This window comes from Tinamus guttatus, unplaced genomic scaffold (assembly GCF_059628265.1).
Source record: "Tinamus guttatus ecotype Peru unplaced genomic scaffold, ASM5962826v1 Tinamus_guttatus_pri_ptg000209l, whole genome shotgun sequence".
NCBI lineage: Eukaryota > Metazoa > Chordata > Aves > Tinamiformes > Tinamidae > Tinamus > Tinamus guttatus.
This window is the reverse complement of record NW_028288743.1, coordinates 672,807-687,504: the sequence shown is the minus strand read 5'-3', so window position 1 is coordinate 687,504 and position 14,698 is coordinate 672,807. Positions and strand designations below refer to the sequence as shown.

Genomic DNA, 14,698 nt, shown 5'->3' with positions numbered 1-14,698 from the left:
AATTTGCCTCTTTGGCACAGCCTCTTTGGTACACATATATGTATTCCTATGTGAATGAGTTCTCTTTAGTGTGTTCATATACTCTATTACGTGTGTATTTGTCTGTTCTGAGAAACTGAGAGCATTCTCTATTGTTTCTATTGTTGAATATACAAGTACTAAGCACTTGAAGTGAGGCAAACAGAAAAATTAGTAATTTGATATGGTAGCAGCTATTAATTCAAATGTACTGCTTTGGTTATTTTTAACATAGATTTCAGGAAAAAAAGGGGCATAATTTTTGCAAGAAAAGAGAAAATCTAAAGGTGCATAGATTGGGGAAAATACGGACTTGTTTTCCTTCCATAATCACCACCAATCCTTGCTCTGGGGTTCCAGATTGTCAGTTCAGAAACTCCTTTTCCTCCCACAGAAGGTATATCAGGGCAATAGGCCACATTTCTCTTGCTTCCTGTAGTACTTTGGGAAGAAAGACAAGGTAGCCAGCATTAGTTACTGAAGTTCGTTTTGCATTATTTCTATTACTCAGGCTTGTTTTGTGTATTTTTAACTAGTATTTCATTCTATAATTTTTTATCCTGTTCTCTGTGATTCCCAGGTGAACTGGTCTCAAGAAAAGGCTCAGGAAATTCGCACTTCCTGCATGCTCACCACTATTTATGACCCTGGCTTCTTCCCTTTTCATAAATGTATGTTTTCCTCACAGATGCGGAAAAGAATGGGAAGGAAATCGTTGCCACCGAAGTGCTAAGCCTCTTCAACAGCCAGGACCCAACCTCCTTCCAAATGGTAGGTCTAATAAAAGGAGAGAAAAAAGAAAAAAAAGAGAAGACATTTGCTGAGTGTTTCCTTTCGCTTATTTTTCTGATTGGTCTCATTTTTCAGAGGCTTGGATTGCGCTGGGTGTTTGTTTCTTGCTGATTGACATTGCAGTCACTGCCTTATGTTTCGTTTCGAAGAAGAAAGCGTCAGAAATGTAAGTGAAACTTTTAATTGTCTGCAAAAGCAGAGACAAATATGCCACAGAGCAGTGGCTAACTGCCCAGTCTCTTCAGTTTCTGCTTTTAAATCTCCCCACAGTCTGTTTGCCTTCATGTACAACACTAAACATGAAACCTAGTTTTGCAACAAAAATTGACCTTTATGGACCCCGGACTGGAAGTGATGAGTTATGTCTTGATTTCTTAGAATGTTTTTATTGCAGCATGGTTTGCTTATTCTTAAATTAGAAGGTTCATCCCTCAGAACAGCAATAGTCCTCATTTTTGAGCATGATGGTTAAATGTGGAAAAAATAACAGGTATTTGAGGTATTTCTGAGGCTAAATTAGTTTCATACATATATATTCATACATTCATTCATACCTCCTTCTGGAGCTCCTGAGTACCACATGCACCTGGGATAACATTTTTGCCCTAAATATTTCAATATTTGCGTACATTTGAGAACTTTCCCTCTGATAAGTGTATGGAATAAAAGTGTTCTACTTTAAAATATTAGTTCATTTATAGAAAATATCAGTACATAAGAAAAGACTACAAAGGGTGAGATTGCTAAATTATGACCTTTTTCACAAATCGATGTTTGCCTCTTCCCTCACTGCAGACACAGTCATAGTCTGTCTTTATGTGTTATTTTTGTATTAGTCATCTTAATCAGCGGTTCTTTAGATGTGCCTCACCAATGTCGTGTTATTTCTTCCACCTATGTCCCCTTCTTGCTCACCGCACACGCATTATCCAATACTTCTTATTATCCCTCTAGTGCAGATCTTTTGGCTTGTGGTCCAAGGAACTGCCTTACTGGCAGTGAGTGCTCGAGAGGTCTTTTTTTTTTTTAAAAAAAATGACATTTATTCACCTCAGAACTACACTTGCTATTAGCCCTGTGGATATAACAACTGATGCTTTTATTTGACAATAACAAATTGGTGCTGATTTATTTTAAAACCTACTTCAAGTGCTTTGGATAATATTAGCAGAAGTTGTAAAGATATCTCTTTATCCAATGACTTGATTGCATTTTTTTAAAGCTGTATCTCAGACTCACAGTTCATTATTTCACAAATCTTGTATTTCTTTCTCCCTCCAATAACTTTTGCTTTCTCTCATCTCTCTAACATGAAAATTCTTATAGTATTTTGGTATCTTGCTGTTTTTTCTTTTCCTATATTGCTTGCACTTCTTTCTCTATCCTCTGCCTTATTCTGCTAACTCTCCATCAGCAGCAACCTACTAGCGTGTCTCTTCCTCCCCTTCAATATTACCTACTGTGTATTGCCTTGCCCATTTTCCTGTCATCAGATTTGCCTCACCCTTCTTTTTCTCGAGAATTCATCTTTAAACCTGTCTCTTTTCCTTTAAACGTGTGCATTGCTCCAGACCTTCTATCTACAGGGATGTTGTTATCTCCCAATCTATCTACGAAATTTCTGGCCCACTTCTATTGCTGATAATACCCCTCATAACACAGCACACTGCAACCCTGACAGATAGAGTTGTCTAGTGGGCACAAAAGTGAGCTGTTGAAGCAGGAACACTTAGAGGTTGTGCTACTATTAATTGAGTGCGTAGCTTTGCCTACTTGCTTTATGTCTCTTTCCCCTTCTGTTAAATGGGAATAATAGCATTTCCTTATCATACTTCACAGTGTCTCTGAGACTGCATTCATTCCCATTTACAGAAATTTATGAGGTTGACATATGGGAAGGCACCTCAAAAATGCAAGATAAGTGGTATTTTAAGGACTGCTTGATTTTTTTGTAATTTCAATTACTATTTTTGAAAAAAAAACAGTCTATTTTTTCTCAGAACAACTTTATTCATGTTTTGGTCAACAAATAGTTATTTTTCTTATGATACTTTTCTTGAACCCCAAACACTTCCCTTTACCTTTTACTTTCCTAAGCGAAAGGATTACTGCACTGACCTCTCTTCCACATTCATATCAGCATTCAAGGAATATCTTTTTCCTTTCATGTAATTATACATGCTTAAAGGAAAACAAAAAGCAAAAACAGAGTCTTTGTTTCTGTATGGGAAAGGTACTACTCTGCAATATGTCAAACACTTAATGTGTCCTGTTAAATATGAGGAAAAATAAAAAGAAAAGGATGGATGAGGGTGGTCTTACTGTGGCACTAGGAAAATACATCAGCCGGAAGAATACATCAGCCATGACATAGAGAACCTCAGTTGTGAAGAAAAGGGTTATATGGTTTACACAGCAGAATTCTTTATGGTCTTGATTTTTCACTGTAGCTGCCCAAAACTGCAAGGTATGATGATGCAGATTTTTGTGATTCCAAGTTTTATCTATTACGAGCTGGACTAAAATTATCAAGTCATTTTAGCATGGCATTTTATGGGCATCTTATCAAGAAAGCATGTATCTACTAAATTGCAGTTTCTAATGAAATCTCAAACATTAATTTTGAAACCATAAACTCACCTGAGCAGTGCCTAGCTATACTGGAAACATAGTAACAATTAATGCAAGTTATTCCTTAACTGCTTAATCAGTCAATCAGAATTGACTAGGAAAAATGCAGTCAATGTTATAATACTACAGATTGCTATTTAAGATAAAGCTTTAAAATAAGAAATGACTTGTGTTTGTGTAAGTCTGTAAAATGTACAATGTGACAGCACCACACAGAGGCATGAGACTTTACTCCTGCTTTTCTTAAGGCGGTTTTGATGAACTAGAAACATTTAATTATGCACACAATACTTCTCTGCAAATCATTTTCACTTCAGAGGTTTGTATCCTCTCTTAGCTTTCCTGAGACATATTGTTTTCTTGAAGACATTAGGCACTAGAGGAACTCCATCCTTTGAGTGTCTGCTTAGATTTCTTTCACAAAGATGCTTTTGCACACTGCCTTTTGATAACTGCTCTTGCTGGATCCTTTTTAATAATTTCTATTAGATTTTGCCTTTTCCTTGGCTGTTACAGAACACACTTGCAGATGTTTGCAGCGGGTTGTCCACAGCTAATAGTTTAGCATGTCGGATCCCAGGAGATTTTAGAATAAAGCTCCTGGTCCATCATACCCCAGTGGAAGTAGCACAAGGGTGCAGGAGCTAGAGGAAAAATGTAGGTTCAATATAACTGATTTTCTTCATTAAAAAAACAGGTAGTGGCCGTAGGGTTGTAGATGGTGACCTGCTCTAGATACCTGCTGGCTTAGAAGTTGTAATCAGCTGTGATGAGAAACCAGTGAGTTATATTTCATCCTATTCTTAACCAGAAGATAGTGCCTTAGCCTTCCTTCCAACTCAGAAAAAAAAAATGCTCTTTCCCTCAGCTCTCCTCCTTCTTTAGCAAAAATTTCATGTGTAAATTGCAAACTTTAAAACCTTCTGGCTGAATAGGAGTTACTGAAAGTCATCACATACATAGGTTTATTTACTAATGAATAAAAGCAGCCTGCCGCATGGCTTGGCAGCAATGTACTTCATTACCACAATGGCATTCAGATAAGCAAGCAACTTTCCAGCTTCCTGTTGGGGATATGTGAAACTTTTGTAAAGAAACCCCAAATCGGAGGACGCTTACAAGTTTCTCCTGTTCATGCTCCAGAGATGATGTGTTCTTTGAAGGGAAGCCCACCAGCCATCTCACTCCTTCAGAGGAATCTGTCCGAACAGAGGCAGGATTCATCTGGGCTTTCATTTTATTGCAGTTGCCCTAATGCTTCATTTTATTTCAGAAGTAGATATTTTTTAAAGTGAAAATCAGATTTTTTTTCTTCTCAGCTAAGCATGCTTCTTTGCAACTGCCTGCAGCATCGTTGATGTCTCTGGATCCTCTAAGCTTGTCTCTTTCCTGTTCTTTATCTGTGCCATCAGCTGCAATGCTCATGTATCACAGCAGTTATCAGTCCTGTCAGTCATAACGAGCAGAGAACACAGAATTTTCTAAGGGATATATATCAATAATGTATCTTAGCGCACAGACTGCAGAAAGTGAACAACTGAAGAACTCTGAGAAAATAGTTTAAAATGATAGAAAGTCATGGAAAACTGGGGCCTTCAGAGTCCATCCTTCCCCTGCCACAGGAAATCTTAAGTCATTTCTGGGTTTTCACTTAAAGACCTCTAGCAACATGAACTTGATGGGCTTCTCAGGCAGTCTTGGGGCTTCACTTAAAAAGTATGGAAGATTTAGAAAGTTTTTATAACAGTATGTCTGTGCAACTTCAATCAATTACTTTTTGGCCTATTTAGCCTGGACATGAACAGATTATTTCCCTCTGCCTTGTAAAAAGCTTTTTAAATACATCAAAGCTGTTGTCATGTCTCCTTATAGTCTGCTTTCTTTAGGCTAAACAAATTCAGTGCCTTTAGTCTGTCTTCATAGTTAAGGTTTCCTTAAAACTAAAATCATCCTCACTGCTGTCCCCAGGACTCTCTCCAATTGGTGTGGTGTTCAGGGATGGATGGCCTATTCCAAGGGATGCTTTCCAAGCAGATCTGAAGGATTGCCAGAGGTGTTTGTTGGCTATGCCGCTGCTTCTGTATCCCAGAGCAGCAAGCAGAATGACAATAAAATAACATGTATGGAGTCATGTTCAGCTTGTGAATTGGGAAAAGAAAAAAAGAAAAAGAAAAAGAAAGAGATGGTGTAAAAAGATTAAAAGGTGTAGTTTTATGAGGGGGGAAAAAAATAGAAAGCATCAGGCTTACCTGTTGTGAGAGTTGTTCTCTTAGTCTTATATTGCTATATCAATCCGCTGCTTCCTCTGCAGAATATTCTTTTAACTGAGTGAAACCCAGTGCTATAATAAGCCTTTATTTATCTCTGATATTATTCTGAGTTTTTCTAAAATGTGTATCTCATCACCATCATCTAGAGAAAAGGAAGCTGCAGATGCTAACCTCTGCTGGAGGTGACATGGTGAAAGAATAAAGGAAATTGCTTGGTCTATGGACTTCAAGATCACCAGGATGAAAGATGCAAAGAATAGATAAAAAAAAATCAATTAGGCTTCCAGAAGTGACTCTGAAGGTAAAATGCACAGACTTAGAAAGCCCAGGCAACATTTGTAACAGTTTAATCCAGCAACCAAGTGAATTGCCCCCATTTCTTCTGTGAGATGTACAAAGTAGAGCACACTTCTGCAAACCTAAATTAGATTTAAGAGGTTTTGTAAATGCTTTAGAGATGGAGATCTTGAGTTACAGTTATTGTCTGAAGCAGAGCATTTAAAACAGCTACAAAGATTTATTTTAAGAGATTAGATTAGTTAGTACCTTAATTGGAATTGACTGTTTAGTCCACTAACATTTTTTTAATGCACCGGACCCTGATGAGAAATACTCTTCCAGTATTGTATTTCTTACAAAGCTGTTTACTGTCTAAAAGATATATTTGATATCTCATTGAAAGGTGAAACAAAGAATTCTGAGCTGCTTCATCCAAAACACATCCAGATACATTTGGTTGCTATTAAAAAGCATGATGTTACTCAGCAGTCCTTTTAACACGTGGCAGGCATCTCTCAAAATGGCAATGAAGAAGCCAACAACAAGGCAGCAGTTTTTGCTTCTGCAGAATGCAAATGAACTTAGCAAAGCTATCAACCACATGATCTGGTCTACATCCCAATATGATTAATCCTCTCCTTTCCTACTGTGGTATTTCTGGTTAGGTCAGCTTTCTCTGAGGCTGCCTTACCCACATTTTTTTTCTAAATAACCATATGTTTGGCATTTCGAATTCTAATTATTCCCCAATTGGTATAATTTTTTGAACTTGACATGTAAGAGTTTTCTATATAAATGAGCTTTATAAACATGTTCAGTTGATTAATTATTTTGGACCATAATTTTGGGGAGCGAGGTGTTAACTTCTTCCATGTTGCACAGTGGTAACGCACAGATAACTGTCCTCCCATTGGGAGGCCTTGGGATGGGCTCGCTTACTGCAGCAGCGAGCTGGCATTTCCAATGAGTTGTGTCAGGCAACAGCAAGCACTGTAAGAGTGAGCTTAACTGAAGCCACTGCAATATATTAAAACTGCCCAATCAAGCAGTTTAAAATTGGGGTGTAAACTGATGACCAGATGGCAACAGGCAACCTACTGAGTAACAGCATCATTTCATGCTGTCCTCAGCACTATCTGAATTGGTGACAGAGTATCAGAGAGGTTATGCTGCTACTTTGCTTTAACAAGAAAACATTTGTCTTTCTAATTAATTAAAGATGGAATATATTGTGTTCACCCCAGAGATGTATGCCCATCGTGAAGTATTGAGAATGTGACACTTTAGATCCCAAATACAAACTTCTTCAAACAATTGCATCCAAAAAACAGATAGTGGCACCCATGTAAATTTGTGGTTAAACTTTCACTTGAATATTTTTAAAATCTTTTAGGTGGTGCAAAACTACTTCAGAAATTTTTAAGGGTAATGGTTGGTATTTCTTCAGTGTTATATATTACCTTCACATACAGGGTTTACCAGTGCATATGTCTGTACATAAAAATACAGGATATGCAGGCATGCATGTATGTATGTGTGTGTGTGAACATAGAGGATATATGGGAATAACATAGATAATATATGGGAATTAAAAGCAAAGTAATGCACTCAAGGTGACATCCAAAGCAAAGCTTCTTGCTGAGAAAAAAAGAGCAATTAAAAAGATTTTTCACCATTTCACCTAAATCTGGGGAACATAAATTCAATCAGTGCCCATATTTTGGACCATCACTCTCAAATGGGGCCTAAGATAAGGTGCACAGCTACATTCAAAATGCCCTTTTCTGAATAACTGGGTGTCTGCCTCCTCTTAGGTTTTCCATGACTCAGACCTAAAGTGGAGGAACATCTGTAATGTTCTTGACAACAAGCAAGTGTGGATTGCCAGGCTTGAAGCAAACCGTACATGCATAGGCAGAGGCGATTTCAGAACAAGATACAGCAACCCTAGACACTGTTGAATACAGCTAGCACCTTTTTTTTTTTTTGGTGCCTACAGTTTTGCATAATACTTGTGGACTTGCACAGCAAGCTGGACGCCTGTGTTCAGTGTTGTTCCTGGCCTCAGGACAGATCTAAATGCTTGGCATGTTGGTGCCCAAATATGCAGCCTTGCACGAACTGCCTAAATTCAGCAGGGCTGCGGAGGAGGACAGAGGATCAGACTAATCCCTTTCCTTATCATTTCCTATGGGCACGTTAAAAGTGGTTGCCACTGTGATTTTTGTGACTTGCACTGCATTGTGAATTACTCCTCCACTGACTGTAAGCAGAAGCTACATGCTTAAGTCTGGATTGTGCTTTGAGACCACGTACTGGGTTTGTAGTGTTTAAATGAGACACCAAAATTAAGGTATGCAAATCTCTCCCTTTGGGCACTAGCTTGCAAGCAGAGACAAGTTCCTTACAGGTTTCTTACCTGAGTTTGCTTCTGACCCTATGTTTTGTGATCCGCAGTAAAATTCTAGAGTAGAAATCATTTCCGTATATTTTTTATTTTTATATTTTTGGATTTGATTCAGGAAGATTAATGTGCAAATACATGTTCAATACAGGTAGCATATAACTACACTAATATATTATAATTTCAGTAAAGTAAATAAAGCATCATAATACCATGGCTAAATAAGGCAAAAACTAAGATCAAAAGAACAAATCAACAGGTTCAAATATTCAGCTCTTGACTCTGATGTGGCAGATAATCAAACTGAATTACAAGACTGACATCATGATGTATTTTTGTCAGTCTTGTGAAAGATTCTACAGGTGTTGGTCCCTTTTGGTTTAAGATCCAAACTTAGGTTCTTGCACTGATCGAACTCATCAGAGGCTGTATTCTTCTTAAGCAACCATCCTGGTTTTAGATCTTCGGAAGGGAAGTGATCAGGTGCTGCTTCCTCCCTTGCCTGGCTGAGCAAGTGCAGCTTCCTACGTCAGCAGTTCCATCCAGCCACAACTCGGTGGCTGCAGGGAGACCCTGGTTAAAGCAGCTGTAAGGTTTGATTTGGAACAGCACTACTTTTTAATACAAGAAAATTTGCCTCAGTCACAGATTATTAGCTTTAGGGAGCTTGTGCTATGCTGTATAAGCACAGCATTCTGTGTGCACACAGACATATGCACTCTCATTGATAAAAGCAATTGTGAAAAATAACCAAATGCATCTCTTTAAAAGCAAAGAATATAAAAAATGAAAGTAAGTTTCTGCTTCATTCTTCAGTAATTTTAACTAATGCAGGTACTTTTATCTTGTGTGAAATGAAGGGTTCAAACTGGTCATAGTTTATAGCTCAACTGATCATGTTACATACTAAGTGAACTGGCCTTTCCATCAACTCAGTGTCGTCTCTTTTTCTTCTAAAAGTTCTTTATTTTGATGGTAAAAACTAAATAACTTAGTTTTGCTTTCCTAGAGACCGACTTCCACTTCTGTGAGATGGGAACAGTTTTGATAATTCAAGAACTGTAGATTATTAGCTACTGGTCATTTATATGGAAAAAAAAATAGAACTAGGTAGAAAGTTCCATCACCAAATAACATTTTTCTTTTTCAAACTAATGGGATTAATTTCACAGGTCATATATGCTTTCAGAGAAGTTATATATGAAGGTCTCTGGCAGTAAAGCATGTCTCTCAATCTCTAGCATATCTTTAACTTTCCAATAATTGATATGAGAACCACAATTAGTGCAATTAGTCCTAGTAGTGTATTATAAGTAGCTAAGACATTGGGTCCACCCATGAATCCTTTGCTCTAAGAAGCCCTGTAAGTTCAGTGCTTCATAAAATATTCTTGCTATTAAGCAAAAAAATATGGAGAACTCCTAACTAACTTTAAAATTATTTCTGATGATTTTCACTAAAAAATAAAAGTTCTTTCCTAATTCATCAAAAAAAACAATTAAATAACTAAAATATTGAACTCACAGCTAAGACCATGTTAATTATTGAAGCATTTGTGTGATTCAGTAACAAAGCGTAGGAAGAATATGATCTCATATTCAAACATAGGACAGCAATATAACATTTTAGCTCATATAATGAAAGTTTCATTTAATGACACTACCTGCAGTTTATGAATAATAAATAGCTCTGTGCATATCCAAAAAAATGTATTATCTTTTAGCAGAAACAAATAACAAATATTATTTTAATCTCTTTAATTTCAGTCATTTCAGTAGAGCTAAATCAGGGCTGTGTTTAGACATCCAGCATTTTTGATTCAGTCTCCTTAACCATAAGCTATTTAGCTCTTTGGCCATGTATGTGATATTATGGGGGTTTTGTTGTTGTTTAATTTTTTTAAGGAAACCGGAGGAAACCCCAAATACTTCATTTGCCAACCCATTGTACAAAGACCTTAGTCCATCTGGGAATGTAAAGGTAAGTAGTAATAGCTGTTTCTGTGTTTTCCAAAGATGGGAAGCTGCAGTCTTCAAATAGGTTTTCCACTGAGACGAATCATATAATCCCTCAGTGAACATTATTTAATAAAGGAAATAAGACTTTATAAGTATTACATTTCCTTTCCTCTAACATTCTGATCAGTTCCAGAGTCTTCTCAATAGATAAGCAGATTTGAACTTTTAAGAGCATCCTGATGGCTATAGCGCCTACTGACTGGGGACCATCTGGGAAAAAAACAATTTTAGGTTAAGTGCTTAGTCAGACATTTAGGACAAAAAGCCACTGGAACTTATTTTGGTTCTGGAAAAAATTCAAGCATGATTTTGCCTGTGCACATTCGCTTAACTAATGAATTAGTGTGTGGTATTTTCTGGATGCTTTAAATAAGCATTGCAATTTTTATCGCTGTACAATTCATTTGACACTAAACAAACAAGTCTGCGCAGTAGGTGCTCCATGGTTACACTTTCCCCAAACTTCATTTGTTGACCATAATTAAGAGACTGCTAGAAAAGTAAAAAAGTTTGAGAATATCTAAAAGTGAACATACTGTAGTAGAAAAATCAAGGCAAGGTTTAACTACAATGGTAGTTAAAATTTATGTTTTACATTTAAGAGAAATGTGATTAAATTAAAATGCAGCTATGTCTGCTATTTTATTTGTCATTGAAAAGAATACAGGTGAAGTAAAAAAAGAAAATTAAAGTTTAAATAACCCTTCCTGCCTTCAATTTGATACTATTATTATTAATATTGAAAGAATTAGGCTAAGTTTGAAACAGAAAATAAAATTTCCTTATCTTTTCCGTAGTAAGCAATATAAGATTCCATTGCAGTATTGAACAGGATTAACTATGACATGCCATTTACTTTCTGTAAAAGGTTCCTTACACTTGATTTTAGTAAAATTAGATCAAATTAATTCACTTACAGGTTTGGGTTTGAGAGAGAGCTTGAAGTTGGAAATGTTCCCATCACAATCAAATCCAATTTACCAGGACATTTGTATTTTAGTTAAAATGGATTCCTGACAGGCTTCATTTAATAGCAAGTAGAAAAACAGAAGCATAATGTCAGAGGAGATATTTTCATAGAAGAGAGCCCCAGGCACTGTGATTGAAGTCCAGTGCTATACCAGACTTTTTTCTATTTTCTTTAAGATTGGGAAGATACGTGGTTTCACTAATTCTTCCTGTAAAAGAAAAAGGAGTGATGAGCTTTCCCCAATTTTAATGAGCCTTACATCTGAACAGTGTTTCAGCAATCAGAAGATACAATAAAAAAAATAGGAATATATGGAATCTCCATCTGAATACCCTCAAGTTAGGTATTTGTGAGCATTTAAGTTTCATAAAGAAAAGCAATTCCCACTGGACCTTTTTGAGAGCTGCAAGTTGTCCAGACCCAGCATTGCCACATATTTGCCTCTACTGCTGTCTCCTCGTTCTGGACCCATAGAGTGTTACTGTGACAGCCCTGTGGGAGGATATTTTCTGAATGTCATACATTGCTGAATAAAAATCTTCTAAAACAGATGTTTGTCTTTTTATAGAGTTGTGGGTATGCAGCTTCACCTGTTATTCAAATCAGTGTTTCTCCATGGCATGAGGTATGTAGTAATACATTTTTCTTCTTAAGTAAGATATGTTTTGGGCTATTAAATAAAATATAGTAGCAGAAGCTAGGGAGAGAAGTCACTTAAAGTCAGTATTATATTGCTATTCATAAAATTAATACCACTATAAATCTGAGAATCATAACCAGTGCTGGATTGGCTGCCAAGGACCCCATAATAGCAATTTCTTTAATGGTGCCTAGTGGAACTAATTGTCACATCATACAGTAGTTCAAACTTTTCCAGTAAGACAGATGCTCTGGAAAATGTCTAGAATGACAGAAGTCCTTACTTGGAGAGTTCATATTGGATATTTTCTCAAGCATTCTTCATTCAAGAAAATTTGAACCACTCACAGACGTATGAACCTCTCAAGAGATGTGTCACTGGTTTGGCATTATTTTTCCTTTTAATTGCAATGTGATGTACCAAAATTAGTGACCCACTGCAAAAGTATGCTATTGTACACTACTGTACACTGTTGTATTCTCCCAAAATAATAGTATGTATGTATTGCTCTGGAGACAAGTAAAATGAAAGTAGGAATAGATGCAGGAGAATGGTAAGTGACTTGCTGAGGTCTAAGTAGCAGTTAGTGTGTTTAATTGAGCTATGTTAATTTTTATCAGCTCTGGTCTAAAATGTTTAAAGATTTTCATTTTTTTTCCAATTTAACATCGTGTATTACTTAGATATTAGAAAAACTTAAGACATACATACATACATCCAAGCAAATGACTTGAATGACTCTTTTTAAAATTTCCTTCTATTGTTTTTCTTTTAGAATCTTTCTCATAAAGATGTGAATGATACTTCTTTTCCAAATCCTCTCTATGGAAAGGCAGCAGAAGACCTGGAGAAATTATACAGTTTCAGGAAAATAGACATAAAAGGGGATTAATATTGCTTGTGACTCTTTGGCTGAGAATTTTTTTTCTAAAATCTGAAAGTATGCGATGATATAGTTTTTGCAATATGAATTTACATAGAATAACTCTTCTAGTAAAATTGCATTAAAAATGGAATCCATACAGAAGTTAATATATAGTGTCTTATTTCTGTTGGCACAGAAATAAATTGGTAGCTCGAACTATGAATTCATTTTACATTTGTTCAAATTCTAATATTTTAATAAAAATGTTTAATCAAATCTAGATTCCAGAGGTTTGGGAATCATAATTTTATGTCTATTATTTAAGAAATGATACTCTTTTTTTTTCTGTAATTTTGCCTTAGAAAGTGATCTTAAGTGCTTATTTTAGCAATCCAAGGAGCAGAAGCAAAAGCAAAGTCATTGCATTACTAGAAACACACCAAGTTAAATCAAAGATGGTCACGAATTATGGATTTGAGTATCAGCTCAGGATGTATTTCAGCAATGTGACATACCAGTGTGTCCTCTTGTGTTTAAAAATCTAATCGTTAACCTCAAAAAACATATCTAACCAAATTCTCCGATGATCATCTCTGCAGTACTAACCACAGTGCTACTGGTGTATTTAGCTTGGAAATAGTGTTTCTTCTGAATAAATTGACATCCCACACAGCTATATTGCGGGGGAATTCTGGATTACCTGTTGATTTTGAATATCACCGTGATGTATGCCTTGTGATGGGCATCACAAGGCGTAGCTTGTAATAACAGTTATAGTCTATAGTATTAGTTTAAACAACCTGACAAACTGACATCTTTCATAATTTCCATTTGAATTTATCATCAAAGTCATGAAAAATACTAAGCTCCTTTAAATTTCATAGAAATAGACATCTGGTTAGCAGAATATCTCTGTTAGTGCCTTCACCCAGGGAAAGCGGAAATGCTTGACATTTGTTAGACTTCAGAGACTCCATAGAGAAGAGAAAACAGTAGTCTGTAGCTCTGCATACGAGACCTCAGAAACACTTTTTGGCTTAGAGTTCCTTATCCTAAGTCAACGTGACTGACACCTTGTTTCACGGGTAGCAGAAGTAACAAGGCATGATTACCACAGATGTTAGTCCAATATCCTCCAAACTTCTCCATGGCATAAGTGCCTCTCCCTCCTATGTTGTGCGGCCTAATGTTTCCCATTTTCTTCTCCTGTTTAATCCCCTGTATTCCTCATGTTTTCACCAAGCTCCATAATCCACCCAAAAACTGTCTCTCGAGCTCTTTTCCCTCTCTATAAATCAACCAAGAAGCATTAATCATTGCACCTGGCTCAGAACGATAGGTGTGCTATCCATTTCCTGACTGGCCAAGTGGTAAATCAGTTAAACTCACACTGTGACTTCTCTTCCCAAGTTTGTGCTGCGCAAGTTCGTGCTGCTGTCACCGACTTGGCAGCTGGTTTTAAGGAAGTCAGTCAGAGCTTCAAGTCTTTGATATATCTGCCCTAATGCCAAGTTTAGTTGAAAGTGATCAAATATTAATCATGAAGGTATTAAATAAACAGCTAGCATAGCATAGCATGATGACATATGTCTTTTTGCTTATAAAAATACAATTAATGCATACGGAATTTATTTACTCTAATGAACTTGTTAGGTTGATATATAGAGAGTAAGCTTGATCCAGCAAAGTGTCAAGTTTCTCCAGCTCCTGAATTTCCTGGTATTTTGATGAAATCTGTGTGCGATGATTGCTCTCAGCATTATAAACAGACATTAAGCATTCTTACAAGATCAAGACCATGTAGTCAGATT

At 36.5% G+C, this 14,698-nt stretch overlaps 1 protein-coding gene across 1 annotated transcript in view; it reads left to right on the top strand.

Annotated features, from left to right (window-relative positions):
* The window catches only part of MALRD1 (MAM and LDL receptor class A domain containing 1), a 228,689-nt gene extending 215,728 nt beyond the window's left edge, over positions 1 to 12,961 (top strand). The window contains exons 37-41 of the mRNA XM_088524317.1: positions 707 to 789; positions 886 to 976; positions 10,299 to 10,374; positions 11,951 to 12,007; positions 12,798 to 12,961. Coding sequence (XP_088380443.1) covers positions 707 to 789; positions 886 to 976; positions 10,299 to 10,374; positions 11,951 to 12,007; positions 12,798 to 12,914 — 424 coding nt within the window. The 3' untranslated portion in view covers positions 12,915 to 12,961. The remainder of the gene's footprint in view (positions 1 to 706; positions 790 to 885; positions 977 to 10,298; positions 10,375 to 11,950; positions 12,008 to 12,797) is intronic.
* Positions 12,962 to 14,698: the final 1,737 nt, after the last annotated feature.